The 22,639-nt window shown below is 44.3% G+C and overlaps 2 protein-coding genes across 9 annotated transcripts in view; one reads left to right on the plus strand and one right to left on the minus strand.

The window, feature by feature from the left end:
* THOC5 (THO complex subunit 5) overlaps positions 1 to 22,639 on the plus strand; it is a 73,514-nt gene that overhangs the window by 26,902 nt on the left and 23,973 nt on the right. For 7 of the 8 annotated variants that reach the window (XR_008379753.1, XR_008379754.1, XM_053590152.1 and 4 more), the window contains 9 exons: positions 4,554 to 4,668; positions 11,217 to 11,349; positions 11,981 to 12,013; positions 12,611 to 12,688; positions 14,287 to 14,327; positions 14,581 to 14,680; positions 16,133 to 16,241; positions 21,367 to 21,468; positions 22,032 to 22,128. Coding sequence is in view for 6 of the 8 variants with exons in the window: in XM_053590152.1 (XP_053446127.1) it covers positions 4,554 to 4,668; positions 11,217 to 11,349; positions 11,981 to 12,013; positions 12,611 to 12,688; positions 14,287 to 14,327; positions 14,581 to 14,680; positions 16,133 to 16,241; positions 21,367 to 21,468; positions 22,032 to 22,128 (808 nt within the window). In the remaining 2 variants the exon portion in view is untranslated. The remainder of the gene's footprint in view (positions 1 to 4,553; positions 4,669 to 11,216; positions 11,350 to 11,980; positions 12,014 to 12,610; positions 12,689 to 14,286; positions 14,328 to 14,580; positions 14,681 to 16,132; positions 16,242 to 21,366; positions 21,469 to 22,031; positions 22,129 to 22,639) is intronic. The other variant, XM_053590153.1, reaches the window with a different exon arrangement.
* LOC128584879 (60S ribosomal protein L23a-like) lies at positions 1,209 to 1,714 on the minus strand. Its single transcript, XM_053590155.1, has one exon. The coding sequence runs from the start codon at positions 1,712 to 1,714 to the stop codon at positions 1,241 to 1,243; it is 474 nt and encodes a 157-aa protein (XP_053446130.1). The 3' UTR covers positions 1,209 to 1,240.

The raw sequence follows: 22,639 nt of genomic DNA on the forward strand, positions 1-22,639 counted from the left end.
GTAGAGACAGGGTCTTGTGCTTGCTCAGGCTGGTGTCAAACTCGTGAGCTCAAGCAGTCCATCTGCCTCGGCCTCCCAGAGTGCTAGGATTATAGGCAAGAGCCACTGCGCCCTGTCTACTTCCTTAGTTAAATGTATTCCTAAGTATTTTCTTTTCTTTGTTGCTATTGTGAAAGGTATTGAGTCTTTGATTCTCAGCTTGACTATTATTGGTGTATACAAATGCTACTGATTTGTGTACATTGATCTTGTAACCTGAGACTTTGCTGAATTTATTCAGTTCCAGGAGTCTCTTAGCAGAATCTGTGGGTCTTTCTAGATATAAGATCACATCGTCAGCACAAAGTGATAGTTTGACCTGTTCTGCCCCCATTTGGATAGACTTGATTTTCTTCTCTTGTTTGCTCTGTTCAGGGGTTCTAGCACTATGTTCAATAGAAGTGGTAACAGTGGGCAATCTTGTCTGGTTCCAGTTCTAAGTGAAAGTGCTTTTAATTTTTCCTCATTCGGTATGATGTTGGCTGTGGGTTTGTCATATGTGGCTTTTATAATTTTGAGGTAAGTCTGATTTATGCTTATTTTGTTAAGTTCTTATAAAAAGGTGCTGAATTTTGCCAAATGCTTTTTCTGTGTCTATTGAAAGTATCATATGGTCTTTGTTATTGTTTTTATTTATGTGGTGAATTACATTTATAGATTTGTGTATGTTGAACCATCCTTGTATTTCTGGGATGAAGCCTACTTAGTCATGGTAGATTGTTTTTTTGATGTACAGCTACATTCTGTTTGCTAGGATTTATTGAGAATTTTTGCATCTGTATTCATAAGAGATACTGATCTGTAGTTTTCTTTTTTTGCTGTGTCCTTACCTGGCTGGTATCAAAGTGATGTTTATTTGCTTTGTAAAACATGTTGGGGAGGATTCCTTCCTTCTTGATGCTATGGAATCATTTCTGCAGTATAGGTACTAGCTTTCCTTCATAGGTCCGGTAAAATTCAGGTGTGAAACCATCTGGTTTGTGACTTCCTTTTGTTGGAAGATTTTTTAAATTGCTTCTTCAATTTTGGTACTTGATATTGGTCTGTTTAGGAATTCTGTTTCTTCCTGACGGAGCCTAGAGAGGCTATGTATTTCTAAGAATTTGTCCATTTCCTCCACGTTTTCAAATTTTATGTGCATAGAAATTTTTTTTTTTATGGTAAAAAGTTATATATTTAGAATTGGCCAGCTGGACTTGGTTTAGATGATCCCAATTTTGTTGGCAACATCCAAAGCATCATAATCAGGAGCCAGTCGAACATATGCCTTCTTCTCACCATCAGGCCTGATCAGGGTGTTGACCTTGGCCACATCAGTGTCATAAAGCTTCTTCACAGCCTCTTTGATCTGGCGCTTGTTGGCTTTGACATCCACAATGAACACAAGTGTGTTGTTGTCTTCTATCTTCTTCATGGCAGACTCCGTGGTCAGGGGGAACTTGATGATAGCATAGTGGTCAAGCTTGTTTCTCCTGGGGGCGCTCTTCTGAGGATATTTGGGCTGCCTCCGGAGTCTCAGAGTCTTTGGCTGCTGGAAGGTGGGTGATGTACAGATCTTCTTTTTTTTGTGGCTGTGGATGCCTTTTAGCACTGCCTTCTTGGCCTTCAATGCCTTTGCTTTGGCTTCCGAAGCTTTGGGAGGGGCAGGAGCTTCCTTCTTCGCTTTCGGCGCCATCTTGTGAAAAGCGTGCATAGAGATTTTTATAGTATTTAGGGATAATATTTTGTATTTGCCTGCTATCAGTTGTGATTTCTCCTTTTCATTTCTGATTGAGCTTCTTAGAGTCTGTTCTATTTCTGGTTAATCCAGCAAAAGGCCTGTTAATTTTGTTTATCATTTTGAAGAGCCAACATTTTATTTCATTAATCTTTTATTTAATTTTTTTGTCATTGTTTTCATCTGTTCTGATGTTGGTTATTTCTTTTCTTCTGCTGGGTTTGGGGTGGTTTTGAGGAGCTTTTATTTATTAACCATAAAAGGAATGTCTGTAGTATGTAATTTAATGTTATTTTAAATATATAGTGTTTTTTATGTTGGACTTTTTGTGGTTGCATCCCATACATTCATAGTGACTTTTTGCCTTTTGATATTTGTTCAAGAATTCCAGGGGCTTTTGTGTTCTGTTTTTCTTTTCTTTTTTTTTTTATTTTTTATTTATTTATTTATTTATTTTTTTGTAGAGACAGAGTCTCACTGTACCGCCCTTGGTAGAGTGCCGTGGCGTCACACGGCTCACAGCAACCTCTAACTCTCGGGCTTACGCGATTCTCTTGCCTCAGCCTCCCGAGCAGCTGGGACTACAGGCGCCCGCCACAACGCCTGGCTATTTTTTTTTGTTGTTGTTGCAGTTTGGCCGGGGCCGGGTTTTGAACCCGCCACCCTCGGCATATGGGGCCGGCGCCCTACTCACTGAGCCACAGGCGCCGCCCTATTTTTTTATTATTAAATCATAGCTGTGTACTTTAATGCGATCATGGGGCACCATACACTGGTTTTATAGATCGTTTGACACATTTTCATCACACTGGTTAACATAGCCTTCCTGGCATTTTCTTAGTTACTGTGTTAAGACATTTATATTCTACATTTAGTAAGTTTCACATATACCCTTGTAAGATGCACCGTATGTGTGATCATGTGTTCTGTTTTTCATTGAAGAAGCAGCTGTTTGTTTATTTGCCTTTTTCTGTTAAAGAATGTATTCTGTAGGGTGGTGCCTGTGGCACTGGCCCCATATACTGAGGGTGGCAGGTTCAAACCCAGCCCTGGCCAAACTGCAACAAAAAATAGCCAGGCATTGTGGCGGGCGCCTATAGTTCCAGCTACTCAGGAGGCTGAGGCAAGAGAATTGCCTAAGCCCAGGAATTGGAGGTTGCTGTGAGCTGTGTGACACCACAGCACTCTACCAAGGGCAATAAAGTGAAACTCTGTCGCTACAAAAAAAAAAAAAAAGAATGTATTCTGTACCTTTGGTCAATGCTATGAATTTAATAAGCCATAAGTCTGGTTCTTAGGGAATTTGTGTCCATGCTTCAGCAAATGGACTGGCCTGTCACCGCCCCCCCTGTACAGTGCACTGGTTGCCCTGGGCACAGGCTGAGCTGTGAGTGCTGCATTCCTGTGGCAGTAATCCTGAATCTGTTTCTACTCTGTCCCAGTCAGGCCAATCTATGGGTCTTATGTATTATTCATATATTTATAATAATGCCAGGTCCACATGTTTGTGAAAGTTTTAGGTTTAGCCCTTCAGGCAAGAAATGGAGCAGAATATGGCCTGGGTATTCCCTAGCAGTCACAGGTAGAGCCTCTGGAGAGATAGGTATGGATTCAAAGAGCAGCTCAGTGTTTACTCTTAGCTGGATGAACTTGGGGAAGTTACCTACTTCCCTAAGTCTTATTTTCTTCTTTTGGGGTGAAGAAAAGTCACAATCATCCAGAGTTGGAAATTTTTTTGTTTTTGACACAGTCTCACTCTGTTGCTGAGGCTAGAGTACAGTGATCATAGCTCACAGCAACCTCATACTCCTGGGCTCAAGGGATCCTCCTGCCTCGGCCTCCCAAGTAGCTGGAGCTATAGGCAAGTGCTACCATGCCTGGCTAATTTTTTTATTTTTTTGTAGATAGGAGGTTTTGCTTTTGTTTAGGCTGGTTTTGACCTCCTGGCCTCAAGCATTCCTCCTGCCTTTGCCTCTCAGAGTGCTAGGATTATAGATAAGAGCAACTGTACTCGGGCTTTCCACAGTTTTCTTTCTTTTTTTTCTTTTTTTTTTGAGACAGTCTCACTGTGTTGCCCTTGGTGGAGTGTCATGGCATCAAAGCTCACAGCAACCTCAAACTCTTGGGCTTAAGCGATAATCTTGCCTCAGCCTTCTAAGTAGCTGGGACTACAGCCACCCACCACAACGCCTGACTGTTTTTTGTTGTAGTTGTCATTGTTGTTTAGCTGGCCTGGGCCGTGTCCGAACCCTCGAACCCGCCAGCCTGGCGCTATAACCACTGTGCTACGGGCACCAAGCCTTTTCTTTCTTTTCTTTTTTTTTTTTTTTTTCGAGACAGTCTCACTTTGTCACCCTCCACAGAGTGCTATGGCGTCATAGCTCACAACAACCTCAAACTCTTGGCTTAAGTGATTCTCTTGCCTCGGCCTCCCTAGTAGATGGGATTATAGGCACACCACAGTGCCTGGCTACTTTTAGAGATGGGGTCTTGCTCTTACTCAGGCTGGTCTCAAACTTGTGAGCTCAGGGCAATCCACCCACCTCGGCCTCCCAGAATGGTAGGATTACAGGCATTTAATCCTTGCCACCTTGCCCAGGCCTTTCCACAGTTTTTATAAAGATTGAATGCAGTAATGCTTAAAGAGCTTACCAAAGGACCTGACACACAGTAAGTGCTGGATAAACATTAGCAGTTAATCATGGCTGTTCTTACTAGACGGAATATGATAGTGAACAGGGGTGTTAGGGTATCCTTGGGGGACATTGGGTGACAGTGCTCTGTCCTCCCCCAACAGGCTGGCAGAGAAGTACAGAGAGTGCCTGTCCAACAAGGAGAAAATCCTCAAGGAGATTGAGGTGAAGAAGGAGTATCTGAGCAGCCTCCAGCCCCGTCTCAACAGCATCATGCAGGTGAGCCCTACCAGGCTTTTGCTTTGCCTTCACCAGTGACCAAAAGGTACATCAACCTTTGGGCTTTGCCAGATCTGTTACAATAATTGGAATACAGTGCAGTGGCCTTACCTGCAGTCTTACCCAGGTAATACAAAAATGTTGCATCTGGGGGAGGGGAAGAAGTACTGACCATCTGGGCTTAGAAACATAAACACACATTTACCAGGCATTTTGTTTTATCTAGAATCTCCTTTGGGTAATGTGCTTTCTCAGACTCTTAAGTTTAGTTTACCCCCTGGGTGGTCCCCATTAGCTGTACAGTCTCCAGGCATTAAAATGTACTGTCTATGGATGTCTGTTAGTTCCTTCTAAGTGTACCTCAGGGGTAGACTGCTCAGCAGATTGACAGATCAACTCACTTTGAAAAAATTTTTACTTATTTGAAAAGTATTGGGCGGTGCCTGTGGCTCAGTGAGTAGGGCGCCGGCCCCATATACCTAGGGTGGCGGGTTCAAACCTGGCCCCCGTCAAATTGCAACAACAACTACAACAACAATAGCCGGGAATTGTGGCAGGCGCCTGTAGTCCCAGCTACTTGGGAGGCTGAGGCAAGAGAATTGCCTAAGCCCAGGAGTTGGAGGTTGCTGTGAGCTGTGTGTGATGCCCCGGCACTCTACCAAGAGCGATAAAGTAAGACTCTGGCTCTAAAAAAAAAAAAAAAAAGAAAAGAAAAGTATTAGGTACCTTGGGAGGAGAAGTCAATACTTTACTTGTAAAATTTAATGTATTTCTGTATAGCTGACCCATTTTTTTGTTAGCTTTGTGAAGCCAGCTCTTGTCTATATCCTTATAGTTTTATGAAGCAGAGTAGACGGCAAATGCGGAAGAACTTTTTAAAAAGACCCTAGATAAATTGTAAATTTGCTTTTCTAGACTTTGGCAAGCTCTTCATTTTCTTCCTTCCCCTGTAGGCTTATAATTTGAGAGTTTTTTTGAGACAGAGTCTTACTCTGTTATCCTGCTTAGAGTGATATGGCATCAAAGCTCACAGCAGCCTCAAATTCTTAGGCTGGAACAATCCTCTTGCCTCAGCTTCCTGAATAGCTGGGACTATAGGGATGTGCCACCATGCCCAGCTAGTGTCTGTATTTTTTGTAGAGACAGGGCTTCGCTCTGGCTCAGGCTGGTCTTGAACTCCTGAGCTCAAGCAATCCACCCGCCTCGGCCTCTCAGAGTGCAGTTTTGCCTATTTTTAAGCTTTATGCAAAGAAAAACCTAATCTATACTGTTTATTGTCTGGCTGCTTTTGCTTAACAGCATGTTTGGGAGAATCAGCTATATTATTGTGAGTACCAGGAATTTGTTTACTTTCATTGATGTTTAGTGTTTGATTTTGGTTATTTCCAGTTTGAGGCTATTATGAATAATGCCGCAATGAGCTTTTTTATTTTCTTTCTTTAGAGATAGTCTCACTTTGTCGCCCTCGGTAGAATGACGTGGCATCACAGCTCACAGCAACCTCCAGTTCTTGGGTTTAGGCGATTCTCTTGCCTCAGCCTCATGAGTAACTGGGACTACATATGCCCATCACAACACCCGGCTATTATTTTTGTTGCAGTTTGGCCCGGTCTGGGTTTGAACCCGCCACCCTCAATATATGGGGACGGCGTCCTACTCACTGAAGCACAGGCACCGCCTATGTTATTTTTTTTTTCTTTTCATTTCCCTAGACATCAAGCATGACACCTTTTATATGCTTTTTGGCTTTTAGACAATCTCTTTTGTGAAGGGCCTATGCCAGTCTTTTGCCCATTTTTCTGTTAGGTTTCCTGGAGTTGTTCCTATTTTCTGGAGCTGAATCTTTTGCATATCTTTCCCATTCTGTTATTTACCTTTTTACTCTAGTTTTTGTTTTGGAAACAGAGTCTCACTCTGTGACCCTGGGTGGAGTGTCGTGGCGTCATAGCTCACAGTAACCTCATACTCTGGGCTCAAGCATATCTCTTGCCTCAGGCTCCTGAGTAGCTGGGACTACAGGTGCCCACTACAACACCCAGATATATATATATTTTTAAGAGACGGGGGTCTTACTTGTTCAGGCTGGTCACAAACTCCTGAGCTGGAGCAATCCACCTGCCTCAGCCTCCCAGAATGCTAGCATTACAGGAGTGAGCCACCACCCCCAGCCTATGTTTTCACTCTTAAAGTGATAGCTTTTATTTTTATTTTATTTATTTATTTTTTTTTGAGACAGAGCCTCAAGCTGTCACCCTGGGTAGAGTGCTGTGGTATCACAGCTCACAGCAACCTCCAATTCCTGGGCTCAAGTGATTCTCCTGCCTCCACTTCCCAAGTAGCTGGGACTACAGGCACCTGCCACAACGCCCAGCTACTTTTTGGTTGCAGCTGTCATTGTTGTTTGGCTGGCCCGGGCTGGATTCGAACCCACCAGTTCAGGTGTATGTGGCTGGTGCCTTAGCCACAGGCGCCGAGCCTAAAGTGATAGCTTTTAATGTGCAGGTGTTCTTAATTTTTTTTTTTTTTTTTGAGACAGAGCCTCAAGCTGTTGCCCTGGGTAGAGTGCCGTGTCATTACAGCTCACAGCAACCTCCAACTCTTAAGGCTCAAGCCGTTCTCCTGCCTCCGCCTCCCAAATAGCTGGGATTACAGGTGCTTGCCACGTCCTGCTACTTTTTGGTTACAGCCGTCGTTGTTTGGCAGGCCAGGGCTGGATTCGAACCTCAGCTCAGGTGTATGTGGCTGGCACCTTAGCTGTTTGAGCCACAGGTGCCAACCGAGGTGTTCTTAATTTTACTATGCTCTAATTAGTAATCTTTTTCTTTTTTTTGGCAGTTTTTGGCCGGGGCTGGGTTTGAACCCGCCACCTCCGGCATATGGGGCCAGCGCCCTACTCCTTTGAGCCACAGGTGTCACCAGTAATCTTTTTCTTTATGGGTAGTTCTATTATTTTTTTTTTTTTAGAGACAGAGTCTCACTTTGTCGCTCTTGGTAGAGTTCTGTGGTGTCACAGCTCACAGCAACCTTCAGCTCTTGGGCTTAGGCAATTCTCTCGACTCAACCTCCCAAGTACCTGGGACTATAGGCACCTGCCACATGCCTTCCATTTTCAAGGTCACGGAGATATTCTCCTATATTTTCTTTTAGAAGTGATATTGTTTACCTTTCACATTTCTTCTTTTTTTTTGAGACAGAGTTGCATTTTGTTGCTGTGGCTTCATAGCTCATAGCAACCTCGAACTCTTGAGCTTAAACAATTCTCTTGCCTCAGCCTCCCAAGTACCTGGGATATAGGCACCCGCCACATGCCTGACTATTTTTAGAGGTGAGGGCTCCCTCTGGCTCAGGCTTGTCTCGAACTTGTGAGCTCAGGTAATCCACCTGCTTTGGCTTCTCAGAGTGCTGAGATTATAGATGTGAACCATCGCACTTGGCCTACCTTTTACATTTCTATGTGTAATTCTAGAAGTGAATTTTGTGTATAGTGTGAGGTAAAGGTGAAGATTTATTTTTTTCTTTCCATCTAAGTTAACGGTTCTCAACCTGTGGGTTGCGACCCCTTTGTAACAATGAAAATACATCCTGCCTATCAGATATTTACATTACAATTCATAACAGTAGCAAAATTATAGTTATGAAGTAGCAAGGAAAATAATTTTATGGTTGGGGGTCACTACAACGTGAGGAACTATATTAAAGAGTCACGGAGGACAGCGCCTGTTGCTCAGTGGGTAGGGCGCCAGCCCCATATACCCATGGTGGCGGGTTCAAACCTGGCCCCAGCCAAACTTCAACCTCAAAAAAAAATAGCCAGGCGTTGTTGCGGGGGCCTGTAATCCCAGCTGCTTGGGAGGCTGAGTAAAGAGAATCAGGAGTTGGAGGTTCTTGTGATCTGTGTGATGCCAGGGGCACTCTATGGAGGGTGATAAACTGAAACTCTGTCTCTAAAAAAAAAAGGTCATGGCATTAGGAAGGTTGAGAACCACTGATCTAAGTGTTCAGGTAACCCATTTATTTATTTATTATTTATTCTTTTGAGACAGAGTCTAACTATGTAGCCCTCAGTAGAGTGCTATGGCATCACAGCTCACAGCAATCTCAAACTCTTGGGCTTAAGCGATTCTTTTGCCTCAGTTGTCCAAGTAGCTGGAACTACAGATGCCTACCACACTGCTATTTTGGTTGATATTGTTGTAGTTGTTGTTTGGCACCCCGGGCGGGGTTCAAACCTGCTAGCCTTGGTGTATGTGGCCTGGGCCCTAGCCACTGAGCTGCAGGCGCCAAGCCAGGTAACCCATGTATTGAAACGACATTCTTTCCTCAGTGCACTGTCACTTTTGTTAGAAATCGGTCATTTAGGCTCAGTGCCTTTGCTCAGTGTTAGGGCGCCAGCCACATACACCAGGGCTGATGGGTTCAAACCTGGCCCAGGCCTACTAACAACAATAACAATTACAACAACGGGGTGGCGCCTGTGGCTCAAGGAGTAGGGCGCTGGCCCCATATGCTGGAGGTGGTGGGTACAAACCCAGCCCTGGCCAAAAACAGCAAAAAAAAACCCCAAAAAAACAAACAAATAAAACAATTACAACAACAACAAAAAAAATAGCAGGGTGTTGTGGCGGGCACCTGTAGTCCCAGCTACTTGGGAGGCTGAGGCAGGAGAATCGCTAAAGCCCAACAGTTGGAGGTTGCTGTGAGCTATGACACAACAGAACTCCACCGAGGGCGACATAGTGAGACTCTGTCTCAAAGAAAGAAAAAGAAATTAGTTGTCTGTATTTGTGTGGGTTTGTGTGTGATCTGTATGTCTATCCTCACACCAATATTGTACTGTCTTATTTCTTGTAGCTTTATCAGAAGTCTCAATGTGCAGCTGTATAGGTGCTCCAACCTAATTCTTCTGGACTTTTTGGTTATTCTTGGCCTTTTGCATTTACATATAAATTTTAGAATCAACTTGTTTATTTTCATGGGCTAGATTTGGATTGGGATTATGTTGAATCTATAGATCACTTTTGGGGAAATTGACATCTAGACAATATTGAGTCTTCCAGGTCATTGACATTCATAACCTCCATTTATTTAGATATTTCATTTCTCAGGTCTTTGTGTAGAGGCTTACACACCTTTCATTGATTTATTCTTGGGTATTTGGTTTCTTTTGATGCTATAGGAAATTGGTATGTTTTTATAATTTCATTGTCTTACTGTCTGTTTTTGGTATAAGGTTATATAATTGACTTTTTTTTTTGGAGGCAGAGTCCTACTCTTTCACCTAAGTTAGATTGCCATGGCGTCAGCCTAGTTCACAGCAACCTTAAACACTTAGGTTCAAATAATCCCTCTGCTTCAGCCTCCTGAGTAGCTGGGACTGCAAGTACATGCCTCAACTTGCTGTTACTTTTTCTACTTTTTAAATTAATTAATTAATTAAATTTTTTTTTTTTTTTTTTTTTTTTTTGAGACAGTCTTACTATGTTGTTCTCGGTAGAGTGCCATGGTGTCACAGCTCAAACTCTTGGGCTTAAGCGATTCTTTTGCCTCAGCCTCCCAAGTAGTTGAGACTACAGGCACTCGCCACAACATCCAGCTATTTTTTTGGTTGTAGTCATTGTTTGGCAGGCCTGGGCTGGGTTTAAACCCGACAGTTCTGGTGTAGGTGGCTGGTGGCCTAGCCGCTCAGCTATAGGCGCCAAGCCTATTTATTTTATTTTATTTATTTATTTATTTATTTATTGAGACAGAGCCTTCAAGTTGTCACCCTGGGTAGAGTGCCATGGCATCACAGCTCATAGCAACCTCCTGGGCTCAAGTGATTCTTCTGCCTCCACCTCCCAAGTAGCTGGGACTACAGGCACCCACCACAATGGCCTTGCTATTGTTTGGTTACTACCATCATTGTTGTTTGGTGGGCCCGGGCTGAATTCGAACCCACCAGCTCAGGTGTATATGGCTGGCGCCTTAGCTGCTTGAGCCACAGGCGCCAAGCTCTCACTATGTAGTTGTCATAGTTGTTTGGCAGGCCTGGGCTGGGTTTGAACCCAGCGCTGGTGTATATGGCTGGTGGCCTAGCCACTAAGCTACAGGAGCCAAGGCTATTACAAGTGTGAGCCACCACACCAGGCAGTTTATTATTTTTTTTTTTTTTGGAGATAGACTCTCACTAGAATGCTGTGGTATCATCACAGCTTACTGAAACCTGAAACTCCTGGGCTCACAGGATCATCTTACCTCATCCTCCCAAGTAGCTGGGAGTACAAGCACATGCCACCACGCCTGGCTAATTTTTTCTGGGTCTTTTTTGTTTGCTTGTTTGTTTTATAGAGCTATGATCTCGCGATGTTGTTCAGGCTGGTCTCAAACATCTAGCTTTAAGCAGTCCTCCTGCCTCAGCCTTCCAAAGCGCTGGGATTAGAGGTGTGAACCACCCTACCTGGTTATGTCTCTTTTGCAAATAAAAAACTACATGTAGTCACTAAGCAGCTGCATGTTCCTATGTGGACTGACCAAAAAAGAAAAAAAACTCCTTCTTTTATTGCATTTAGGCTTCCCTTCCAGTGCAAGAGTACCTGTTCATGCCGTTTGACCAGGCTCATAAGCAGTATGAGACAGCTAGGCACCTGCCGCCTCCCCTCTACGTTCTCTTTGTCCAGGCAACTGCATATGGGCAGGCCTGTGGTGAGTATGGGGGCTGGTTGAGGAAGAGGGGCTGTGGGAACAGCAGCTGTGGCTGATTGAGTCATTTGGAAGCACTGCCAGCCTTGCCCAGAAGCTCTCAGGTGACAGACGCTGCCTCCCCTCTGCACTGCCCAGCATGGCTGCCCTGCCCAGCTGCAGCTAGACTAACCTGATAGATATTTCAGAATGGATGGCTTCGAATTGTTCTTGAGCCTGGCTGAATAGCTGTTGGGTACAGTGCCCAGGCAGCCTGTCTGGGCTCGCAGGTGCTCACTTCATCAAGGCGTGCTTGGCAGGTGGATTGGCGCCTCTTGCTCTGCTTCAGGGTGGTGGTGGGGGGACCAGGTTAAACTATATGTCCTCCTTAAGCTTAAGGGAAGCCTCTGACTCTGCTAAGGTTTTGAGAAATTTTAGGAGACCCTGCCTCTTACTGCAACGCAGCTTTCAACCAGCACCTAATTTTCTTTCCCACCCCCACCCCACCGCATCAGACAGACCGTATTGTATCAGTGCTTGCCTGTCTCCTCCCAGCCACGAGCACCAACACATTACTGTCTCTCTTCTTGTGTTGTCCTGGTCCTTTCTCTGGTCTTCTCCCTCCACTTGTTCTCCCTCCTGTTTCCATCATCAGCTCATATGAAATCCTCCCAGCCCCCTAGACAGGGTGAGTAATTTTACTTTCTTTTGTGTTTAAAATCCAGCTGGTTTCCATTCCCATTTTTCATTAGAATTCTAAGATTAAATGACTGAAAAAAATAGTCTAGCATTTGCTAGGGGGCAACCAGCTTGTTTGGGTTGGGGGATGATGGTTGAAACGGGGTTGCTGGAGATAAGGCAGTGATTAGCCATGTTTGGAGTTTGTCATGTCATCTTAGAAGCAGGTGGTTCTTGGCAAGTATGGATGGGCTTCTGGGTGAGAATGTTTTAAGACAATTGGCAGAGGAGTTCCATGGGGCTTCAAGCTCTCAGTTTATATTTCTGTGCCTTGATAATATACCTGAAAAGAGAGGCAGTTACCACTAGTCTTAGGTGATGGTAGGCTTGGAAACTGTACTTTTAATGATAGAAAAAGGACTTACATTGCCTACCTTCTTCTTCTGTATGAGGAGGAAGGGCTTTTACCCTCCCACCCCTTGTCAGTAAGGAGCTGGGGCAGGAGCAAAGGAAATGCAGCTCCATAGCTGACCTGCCTATGTCACTAGTGTCTTCCCTTCACGGCTTTCCTTACCCCCAGATAAGGAAAGCTTTTTCTTACCCCCAGATAAGACGTTGTCTGTGGCAATTGAAGGCAGTGTGGATGAAGCCAAGGCTCTTTTCAAGCCTCCTGAAGACTCCCAAGGTAATGTGGTTGGGGTGCTTCCCTCACGGACACCAAGTTTGGGAATGAGCTGGACTGGCTCTGTATAGCAGGAAACTTGACTTTAATCTCTTAAGCGCCCTGGGATGGACAAGGGAGAACTCAGTTTCTGGAGTCAGAGTGCTGCCTGAGAATTTTAGCTCTCCCATTAACTAGTTCACTAACCCTGTGAAAGTGTATTTAATATTTCTGAACTTTGGTTTACTCATCTGTGAAAAATAGTAACACTGCATGTAGAATTATTATGTAGATTATATAAGGTTTTGCCCACAGGGATGGGATTTATGTGGATTAAATAAGGATGCTCTTAAACAATCAAGGATTATATGGATTAGATAAGGATGCCCTTAGCATTGTTCTTAGCACATAGCAATCCTTCACATTATGCAAGCTGCCATTGATGTTTATGTTACTATTATTTTTTTCAATTTTTTTTTTTTGTTTGTTTTTTTGAGACAGAGCCTCAAGCTGTCACTCTGGCTAGTGCGCCGTGGCATCACAGCAACAACCTCCAACTCCTGGGCTTAAGCAATTCTCTTGCCTCAGCCTCCCGTATAGCTGGGACTATAGGCACCCGCCACAACGCCTGGCTATTTTTTTTGCTGTGGTTGTCATTGTTGTTTTGGCAGGCCCTGGCTGGATTTGAACCCTCCAACTCTGGTGTGTGGCTAGCGCCTTAGCTGCTTGAGCTACAGGTGCTGAGCCTATGTTACTATTATTACTACTATCACCACCGTCATCACCAGATGGGGCTTGTGTTCCATCGAAATGACATTAAAAAGCTCTTTAGAGGCTCAGCACCCATAGCACAGTGGTTACTCTGCCAGCCATATACCCCAAAGGTGGTGGGTTCGAACCCAGCTAGGGCCAGCTAACTAGCAATGACAACTGCAACAAAAAATAGCTGGACGTTACGGTGGGTGCCTGTAGTCCCAGCTACTTAGAAGGCTGAGGCAAGAGGATTGCTTAAGCCCAAAAGTTTGAGGTTGCTGTGAGCTGTGACACCATGGTACTCTACCCAGGGCAATATAGTGAGACTTTGTCTCAAAAAAAAAAAAAAAAAAAAGCTCTTTAGAAAAACAGGGTTGGTAAGGTTATAAGTGATTCTTTTCTTCTTTTCTGTTTTTTTTTTTTTTTTTTGAGACAGAGTCTCACTTTATTGCCCTTGGTAGAGTGCTGTGGCGTCACAGCTCACAGCAACCTCAAACTCTTGGGCTTCAGTGATTCTCTTGCCTCAAACTCCCAGTAGCTGGGACTACAGGTGCCCACCACAACGCCCAACTAATTTTTTTGGTTGCAGTTGCCATTGTAGCAGGCCCGGGCTGGGTTCAAACCTCAGCCTTGGTGTATGTGGCTGACGCTGTAACTACTGTGCTACGGGTGTCGAGCCTCTTTTCTTCTTTTTTTCATCTTCATGTTTTCTGTATAGAATAAGAAGTAGCAAATTAATTTATCATTTATTTTGAAGAGACCCTTTTACAAAAGACAGTCTGAGGCCCTTTATCCCCTGGGGCGTTGAGGTGCCTTAGGGAGCATTTGGAGCCCTGTGACCTTCAGCTTTCTTCTCTGTATGGCTGCAGATGATGAGAGTGACTCAGATGCTGAGGAGGAGCAGACCACAGTAAGAGCCCTTTCTTCTACTTGGGGTTGGGTGGTCTGAGGCCTGCTTGTTTGCAGGTGCTGTCCTCCCTAGAAGCAGAAGAAACGGGTTTGAGAGATAGGAGAGAAAAGGCTGCTGGGAGGGGAGCCAGGCACCCTGGCTAGCAGAAGCAGTGGGCCCCTGGCAGTAGTGCTGAGGCCTTAGCCAGCAGGGAGAGGGAAGGGTAAGATTTGTGTGACCAACACTCATTGACTTGGCTCTTTCCTTTGTCCAGAAACGCCGACGACCCACACTGGGGGTTCAGTTGGACGATAAGCGTAAGGAGATGCTGAAGAGGCACCCACTGTCTGTCATGCTCGACCTAAAGTGCAAAGGTCTGGCTGCTCTCACCTCTTTTTTTTTTGAGACAAGAGTTTCATTCCATTGCCCCAGGCTAGAGTAGCATGGGATCATAGCTCACAGCAACCTTAAACTCTCTGGCTGAAGTGATCCTCTTGCCACAGCCTCATGAGTAGCTGGACTACAGGCACCCACCACAATACCCAGCTAATTTTTCTATTTTTAATAGAGATGGGGTCTCACTTTTTATTTATTTATTTATTTGAGACAGAGTCTCAAGCTGTTGCCTTGGGTAGAATGCTATGGCATCATAGCTCACAGCAATCTCCACCTCTTGGGCTCAAGTGATCCTGTTGCCTCAGTTTTTCTATTTTTAGTGGAGACCAGGTCTCGCTTTAGCTCAGGCTGGTCTGGAACTCGTGAGCTCAGGCATCCACCCGCCTCATCCTCTCAGAGTGCTAGGGTTACAGGCGTGAGCCACCGTGCCTGGCCCAAATTTCTCATATATATATATATATATATATATTTTTTTTTTTTTTTTTTTTTTAGAGATGAGAATTCCACTATGTTACAGAGACTGTACTCAAATCCTGAGTTAGTGATCTTCCCACCTCACCTGCTAAGTAGTTGGGACTATAGATGTGAGCCACTGTACCTGGCTTCTTATATATTTCCTGGAAATATCCTACACTTCTAGAAGCTTTCATACAAATTTCTATTTATCTCATTCCTCCTTTATTTTTTACATGGATGGAAACAGGATCTACACATTGGTTCTCTCTTTGCCTTTTCTTAAGAAAAATTTGTTTTGAGAAAATTTTAGACTTTACAGAGGATTTGCAAAGATAATATGAGTTCCCAGCATCCCCCAAAGTTGCATCTTAATTAACTGCAGTACAGTTATTAAACTCAATTTTCATTGGTTCAGTACTATTAACTATGGAATTTATTCAGAGTTCCCTGGTTTGCCCTTTTCTCGTTTTAGGATCCAAGTCAGGATCTCACATTACATTTAGTTGTCATGCTCCTGAGTCTCCTCCAGGAAACGGCAGTTCCTCAGTCTTTCCTTGTCTTTCTTGACCTTGATTAGACTGAGGTTATAGACGTGGGGGAAGAGTAGTGGAAATACGGTGGTCATCATCACGTCACATCAGGGGTACATGACACCACTGTATCTTATTATGGGTGAGGTTGACCATGATCACTTGGCTCCTCTTCCATATTGTATTTGTTAGAACTGAGTCACTAAGTCCAGCTCAAAGGCAGGGAGGTTATGCCCCAGCTCTTGGAGGGAAGAATAGGAAAGGATTTGTAGATTCTCTCTCCGCTTTTATTGGTCAACATTATATTGTCATTGAGTTTTCATTTTTTTAGTAAAAGATTATTAAAGCCTCTGTTTCCTTTCTGTGATACTACTTCTATGATGCTACTGACTCTGCTGAATGTCTGACTCATAAATATCTTTTCTTTTCTCCCTTCCTTTCCAGATGACAGTGTGCTACATCTGACTTTCTACTACCTCATGAACCTCAACATCATGACAGTAAAAGCTAAAGTGACAACTGCTGCCGAGTTGATCACCCCCATCAGTGCAGGGTATTGGGCAGGCACCATGGGGAATGGAGTGTGTGTTGGGGACAGGTGATGAGAGCTTAGTGCAGGGCTGCTCTGGGTTCCTCCCTCTGGCTCTGAAGAAGTTCATGGCTATGCTGACTTCTCTTATTGGATTGGACAGACTAGAAGCATTAGGACATCACTGGTACTTAGAAAACACCCTCTGACCTTAATTTGTGAAGTCCTCTTACTATATACAGCAGGTGACAAAAGTGATAACAGGACATTTCCAAATTGAATAGGTAGGGCAAAACACCAGCTTTTTGCAACCAGTGGAAAGCTTATTAATGTCAAATGAAATTTGGCCAAAATTATCAGGTTAAGGAATTTAGGCTGCTCTTTTCTTTTTCTATCCCAACGTGCTGGGATTTGCTCCCCAGCCCAGCTCAAGTGTCTGAGGAAGACTGTGGTAAATCACTGTGGAAGTTTTGAGAAGCATCACCAGAGGCATACTATATAGTAATGACAACCATTGCATCTGTAGGAAGTCTGACCGTAGCAGTCTTGTTCAGCAGCTAGAGATGGGAAGAAGGGAGGACCAAGAGGGCCTCAGGGTGAAATGGCCTTTACTTAAAAGAGCACTGCCCCAGGCTTGGTGCCTGTAGCTCAGTGTTTAGGGCGCTGGCCATATACACCCGGGCTGGCGGTTTTGAATCCGGCCCAGACCTACTAAACTCTGTCTCAAAAAAAAAAAAAAAGCATTGCCCAACACTCCTGGCCCTTCCTTGACATGGTCCACTGTCAACTGTAGAAAGGTCACCAGGGGAGCCAGGTATAGTGGTACACACCTGTGGCCAGCTGCTCAGAAGGCTGAGGTGGGAGGATGGCTTGAGCCTAGGAGTTTGAGTTCCATTGCAGCCTGGGTCTCAAAACAAAAAAAATGAAAGGTTACTGAGGCTCGGGCGGCGCCTATGGCTCAGTCGGTAAGGCACCGGCCCCATATACCGAGGGTGGTGGGTTCAAACCCGGCCCCGGCCAAACTGCAACCAAAAAATAGCAGGGCGCTGTGGCGGGCGCCTGTAGTCCCAGCTACTTGGGAGGCTGACACTACAGCCTCCTTAAGAGAATCACTTAAGCCCAGGAGTTGGAGGTTGCTGTGAGCTGTGTGAGGCCACGGCACTCTACCAAGGGCCATAAAGTGAGACTATGTCTCTACAAAAAAAAGAAAAGAAAGGTTACGGAGGCTCATGGAGGCACAGGTCTGGTGTTTGGTGGGGCAAGACTGTTCCTACACCTTCCTGTTCTGCCTAACTATGGGGGGGGGGGGTCTCCTGGGTTTTATTTATTTATTTTTTGAGACAGACTTTCACTGTGTCACCTTTGGTAGAGTGCTATGGCGTCACAACTCACAGCAACCTCAAACTCTTGGGCTTAAATGATTCTCTTGCCTCAGCCTCCCAGGTAGTTGCGACTACAGGCACCCGCCACAATGCCCAGCTATTTTTTTGTTGTAGTGGCCTTTGTTATTTAGCAGGCCCAGGCTGAGTTTGAACCTGCCAGCCCTGATGTATGTGGCCGGCACCATAACCACTGTGCTACAGGCGCCAAGCCTCTCCTAGGTTTTAGAACTTGTACTTAGAATCCGTGTCCCCTTCAGGCCACAGCTGTCTCCATCACTGTGCTTGATGGTATTGGACCCTGTAGGGCCACAGTAGGTGAAATTGACCCTGTTTTCCCCTGAGCCCAGCAGAGGAAGCCCAGGGCTTACTTCTTCAGAGCCCCCTGCTCAGCCAGGGCTTTCCATTCAGTGAGCAGCTCCACAGCCCCCAGGATCATCGTGAAGCTTCTTGTTGTGTACCTTCTGCTTACTCATTTCTCACATTCACTCTGAGAAATGCTAAGCTTCATGCTAGGCTGCAGGCTGGCTTTATCACAAGCTCAATTCCAGCTCCTTGCTAAGCTGTGTACCTGGCCTCAAAATCTGATTTCTCATCGATTTTTTTAGGAGTTAGTGTTTTGTTTTATTGTGTTCTAAATCTGAATCCGTATGAGACCCACACATTCACTGCTAATGAGCAAACTTCTCTCGGGTGTCTTCATCTGTATGTCCTACCATCTTTTCACTTGTTGGAGAAAGTGGATTGTTTGCCCTGTACATTCCCTCCAGTCTGGATTTTGATGATTGCATCCCTGATACAATTTAACATGTTATTCTTATGTTACTGTTCCTCCCTGTGTTTCCTATAAATAGGGAGTTAGATTTAGAGATTTGATCAGATTCTCTTTTGGGGGAGAGGGCAGGGCTGTGTGGTAATTGTTAGATATATCCATCAGAAGGCATAGCTGTCTCTATTTTTGTGATGTTAGCAGCATGGATGACTGGCCTGGATTTGTCAATTCATTAGACCATTAATGTTTATGATGCAGACATCTTAATCTAATTATACCAACATTGCCAAATTTTCCTCAAGAAGTTATTTTCTGATTTGGAAATTCACTGAGAAAGCAAAGAGAATGATCTTTATTAGGCCATTTTAATTTACCAGTTTTTCATTAAGCCACCAAATTATCCTTAATCATTTTCCATTTATATTTTACTAAGTTTTTTTTTTTTTTAAGCTCCTGAGTAACTAAGCCAGTTTTTGTTTTTGTTTTTGTTTTTTTCCTGTTTGAGACAGAGTCACTTCGGGCCCTGGGTAGAGTGCCATGGTATCACAGCTCACAGCAACCTCGTACTCTTGGGCTCAAGTGATCCTGTTGCCTCAACCTCCCAAGTAGCTGGGACTATAGGCACCTGCTACAACATTTGGCTATTTTTTTTTTTTTTAGAGACAGGGTCTTGCTTTTGCTCAGGTTGGTCTCAAATTCATGAGCTCAAGTGATCCACATGTCTTGGCCTCCCAGAGTGTTAGGATTACAGGCCTGAGCCACCGTGCCCAACCAGCAAGTTTTTTTTTCTTTTTCTTTTTTGATAGATCTCATTATGTCACCCTCGGTAGAGTACCACAGCTCACAGCAACCTCACAGTCTTGTTCTCAAGCAATTCTCTTGCCTCAGCCTCCCAAGTGGCTGAAACCATAGGCGCCTGCCACAATGCCCAGCTATTTGTTTTTGTTTTAGCAGTCCCAGGCCGGGTTCAAACCCATCCCATTTGTGCATGTGGCTGGTGCCCTAACCATTGAGCTATGGGTGCTGAGGGAGCAGCAAGTTTCAAGTTTCTTTCAGACTTTTTTTTTTTTTTTTTTTAGAAACAAGGTGTCACTCTGTTGCCCAGGCTAGAAGGCAGTATTAGCATCATAGCTCACTGCAACCTCAAACTTCTGCACTTAGGGGAATCTTCCTACCTCAGTCTCTTAAGTAGCTGGGACTACAGGCACACTCCATCATGCCCAGCTAATTTTTCTACTGTAAAAATGGGTGGGGTGGAGGAGCACCTCACTACGTTGCCCAAGCTGTTCTTGAACTCCTGGCCTCAACCAGTCCTCCCACTTTGGCCTCCCAAAGTGCTAGGATTACAAGCCTGAGCCATCATAGCCAGTCACTAAAGTTTTTAAATCTTTTCTTTTTCATAAAGTTTTATAACAGGGATTTGGCTGATTGCGTAGTTTTCTTCCGGGGAATGTATTATATTATTATTCTTATGGGTATGGTTATCTTCTCCTTTTATGTCTGTTGTTTGCACCAAATCAGTTGTCTGAGCCAGGTGTTCCAGGTATAAATTTTGTCAAGAAGGTTTGATTATTCTACCAAGTCTTGACAATTAAAACCCTTTATTGTGCTATTTTCTTTTCTTTTTCTTTCTTTTTTTTTTTTTTTATTAAATCATAGCTGTGTATATTAATGCAGTCATGGGACACCATACACTGGTTTTATATACCATTTGACATATATTGTGCTGTTTTGACTGTTCTGTTTTATTTTGGTTGATCCAATCTGTTGGTAAGAGTCACTAAACACTGGCTAAAAAACTAAAAAAAATTATTTTCTAGTCACTTCTTCATGTCAGCAGGGAGACTCAGTGAGACAGAGAGGAGAGAATAGGGATAAGCCAGAAGCTGCACTGTTCTGGCATTAAGTTCCTGAAGGCACGCTGGGGCCAGAAGGCAGGATCAGCATTTTCTGCTTAGGTAGCTTCTGATGCTATCCTGGAATGATGAAGGAGAACCCCCTGGTAGTTCAGGAAAAGAACCACCTTGTCATCCTTTGTGATAAAATTACTATATTATTCTCCTATATCATTTCATCTCTGCTTGTCAGGTTTAATTATAGGCTGTGCCCTAATCAGTAGCAGTAGGGTTGCTGTCTCTCTGCTTATAGCACTAGGTCACCTTGTCTCCAGTATATGTAATAATATCTTTTTCTGGGAACTTAAAGGGGGCCTTTTTCTGTGATTAGCATTAGATTTTGCTCAAAGTAAGACATAGCCCCAAAGCTGCACACTTATTTTTCTGAAGCAGAAAGGAATCTGTTCTGCTTGTAAGATAATAATAATGATTTGTATTGCTGGTGTCAGGGGATTTTGCTCCCCTGAGGTAAGGCCCTGTCCAACATTTGAATTCCATTTTGAAAAGATAAGTTTTTAAAAAATTAGTTGTTGGCTCTTTGCCTGTAGCTCAAGTGGCTAGGGCGCCAGCCACATACATACACCAAAGCTGGCCAGGTTTGAATCCAGCCTGGGCCCACCAAACAATAATGACAACTACAACCAAAAAATAGCCTGACCTTGGTGAGTGCCTGTAGTCCCAGCTACTTGGGAGGCTGAGGCAAGAGAATTGCTTAAGCCCAAGAGTTGGAGATTGCTGTGAGCTATGATGCTACAGCACTCTACCCAGGGCAACAGCTTGAGACTCTGTCTCAAAAAAAGAAAAAAAAAATTAGTGGTTAAGAGTACTACTCTTTTTGATCATACAGTACAAACCCATCTCTGGTACTTACTACCATTGTGATCTTGGGGAAGCCATATTTTTCAAAGCCTCGGGCTTCTCTGTAAAATGGAAATTATAATTTTCCCTCATAGTGTTGTGAAGATCCGGTGATCTTAAGCACATAACGGGTCTGGCTGACAGGAATCATTCAGTAAGTGGTGGCATTGGTCATCAAATACCAAGTCTACCTTGAGGCAAGATGTTGTTTGCATTCTCACTGCAGTCTCTTTTCCTTTTTCCAGGGACTTGCTGTCTCCTGACTCAGTCCTGAGCTGCTTGTATCCTGGGGATCATGGAAAGAAAACTCCAAATCCAGCCAATCAGTATCAGTTTGATAAAGTCGGGTGAGTCAGCAGTGTTTCCTCTCTCAGCCTCTTCACTGCGGAGTTTCTATGGTGGCTCACGCCCAGCACCTGAGATCTGTTAGCACCGGAGGACAGGGAGGACCGCAGGGCAGAAGGGAATGCTTGCTTTTTCTTGTTTACAAAGCAAGGAGAGAGGTCCTGAAGGGTGGAAAATGGTAGAAGGATCAAAACTCGAGGAACACTATAAGAACTTAGGATGCAATAAAAGTGTTTAATGTTTTAATTCTCCAAGGGTTTAAGTTCTAAGAAGTATTTTATAAATTGATAGATGAAGAGATAATACACTACCCTTTTATTTGAGATTTGCTTATGAAATGAAGGCTGCAAGGAGAAAAGGGGAAAAGTGAACATGGGAAAGATGAAATTCACACTAGGGAACTGATAAAGTTCAGAGGCTTTGCTGGCAGTCTGGCTGTGAGCACTGCTGAGCCTGAGGGACCAGCCTATTTGTATAGGACATGGAGGATGGAAGGAAGGCTGTATCCTGGGATCACAGCAGAAATGACTGATAAAATAATTTTATTCTTTCTTCTTTTCTGCAGCATCCTGACTTTGAGAGACTATGTACTTGACCTAGGTCACCCCTATTTGTGGGTACAGAAGCTGGGTGGCCTCCACTTCCCCAAAGAGCAGCCACAGGTATATACACTGATCCAGTCTTCTTGGCTGAAGAGCCCTACCTCCTCCCCTATATAGACTTCAGGAAGGCCTCTGATGGCCTTTTCTGGCTTTGAACTGCCAGAATGCTTTCCCTTAAGAGTGTGGCCTGTCTTCCATCCTCTATGGACAATAAAATGTCCAAGGCCTGTAAGTGTTGTGGCACCTTTTGCCCTTTATGGCCCTCTCCGTGAGACTGGTAGTCTTCTAGACCAAGGTAACTTGGTCCTTGTTCTTAGTGCAGCATGGCCACATGCCACAGTCTTATATATAAGGATGCCACAAAGGAGGCATGAGTGTAGCTCCAGGAGGCCTGGTCCCTTAGCAGAAGCCTGCCTTTCCTCAGAGCTGGCCAGAACCTCTCAAGAACCCAGGAGCTTATGGTGTTCCTGCCAGACTCAGCTTCTGGCCTGTCAGAGCAGATAAATTGCCATTCCTAAAAGGCGTTCTCCTTGGGATATGGATAATCCAGGCTGCCGCAGGCAGGCAAATA

This window comes from Nycticebus coucang, chromosome 4 (assembly GCF_027406575.1).
Source record: "Nycticebus coucang isolate mNycCou1 chromosome 4, mNycCou1.pri, whole genome shotgun sequence".
Lineage (NCBI taxonomy): Eukaryota > Metazoa > Chordata > Mammalia > Primates > Lorisidae > Nycticebus > Nycticebus coucang.

Excerpts from the sequence above, each read along its gene's own strand:
- LOC128584879 (XM_053590155.1), bottom strand. The coding sequence starts at position 1,714 with ATGGCGCCGAAAGCGAAGAAGGAAGCTCCTGCCCCTCCCAAAGCTTCG.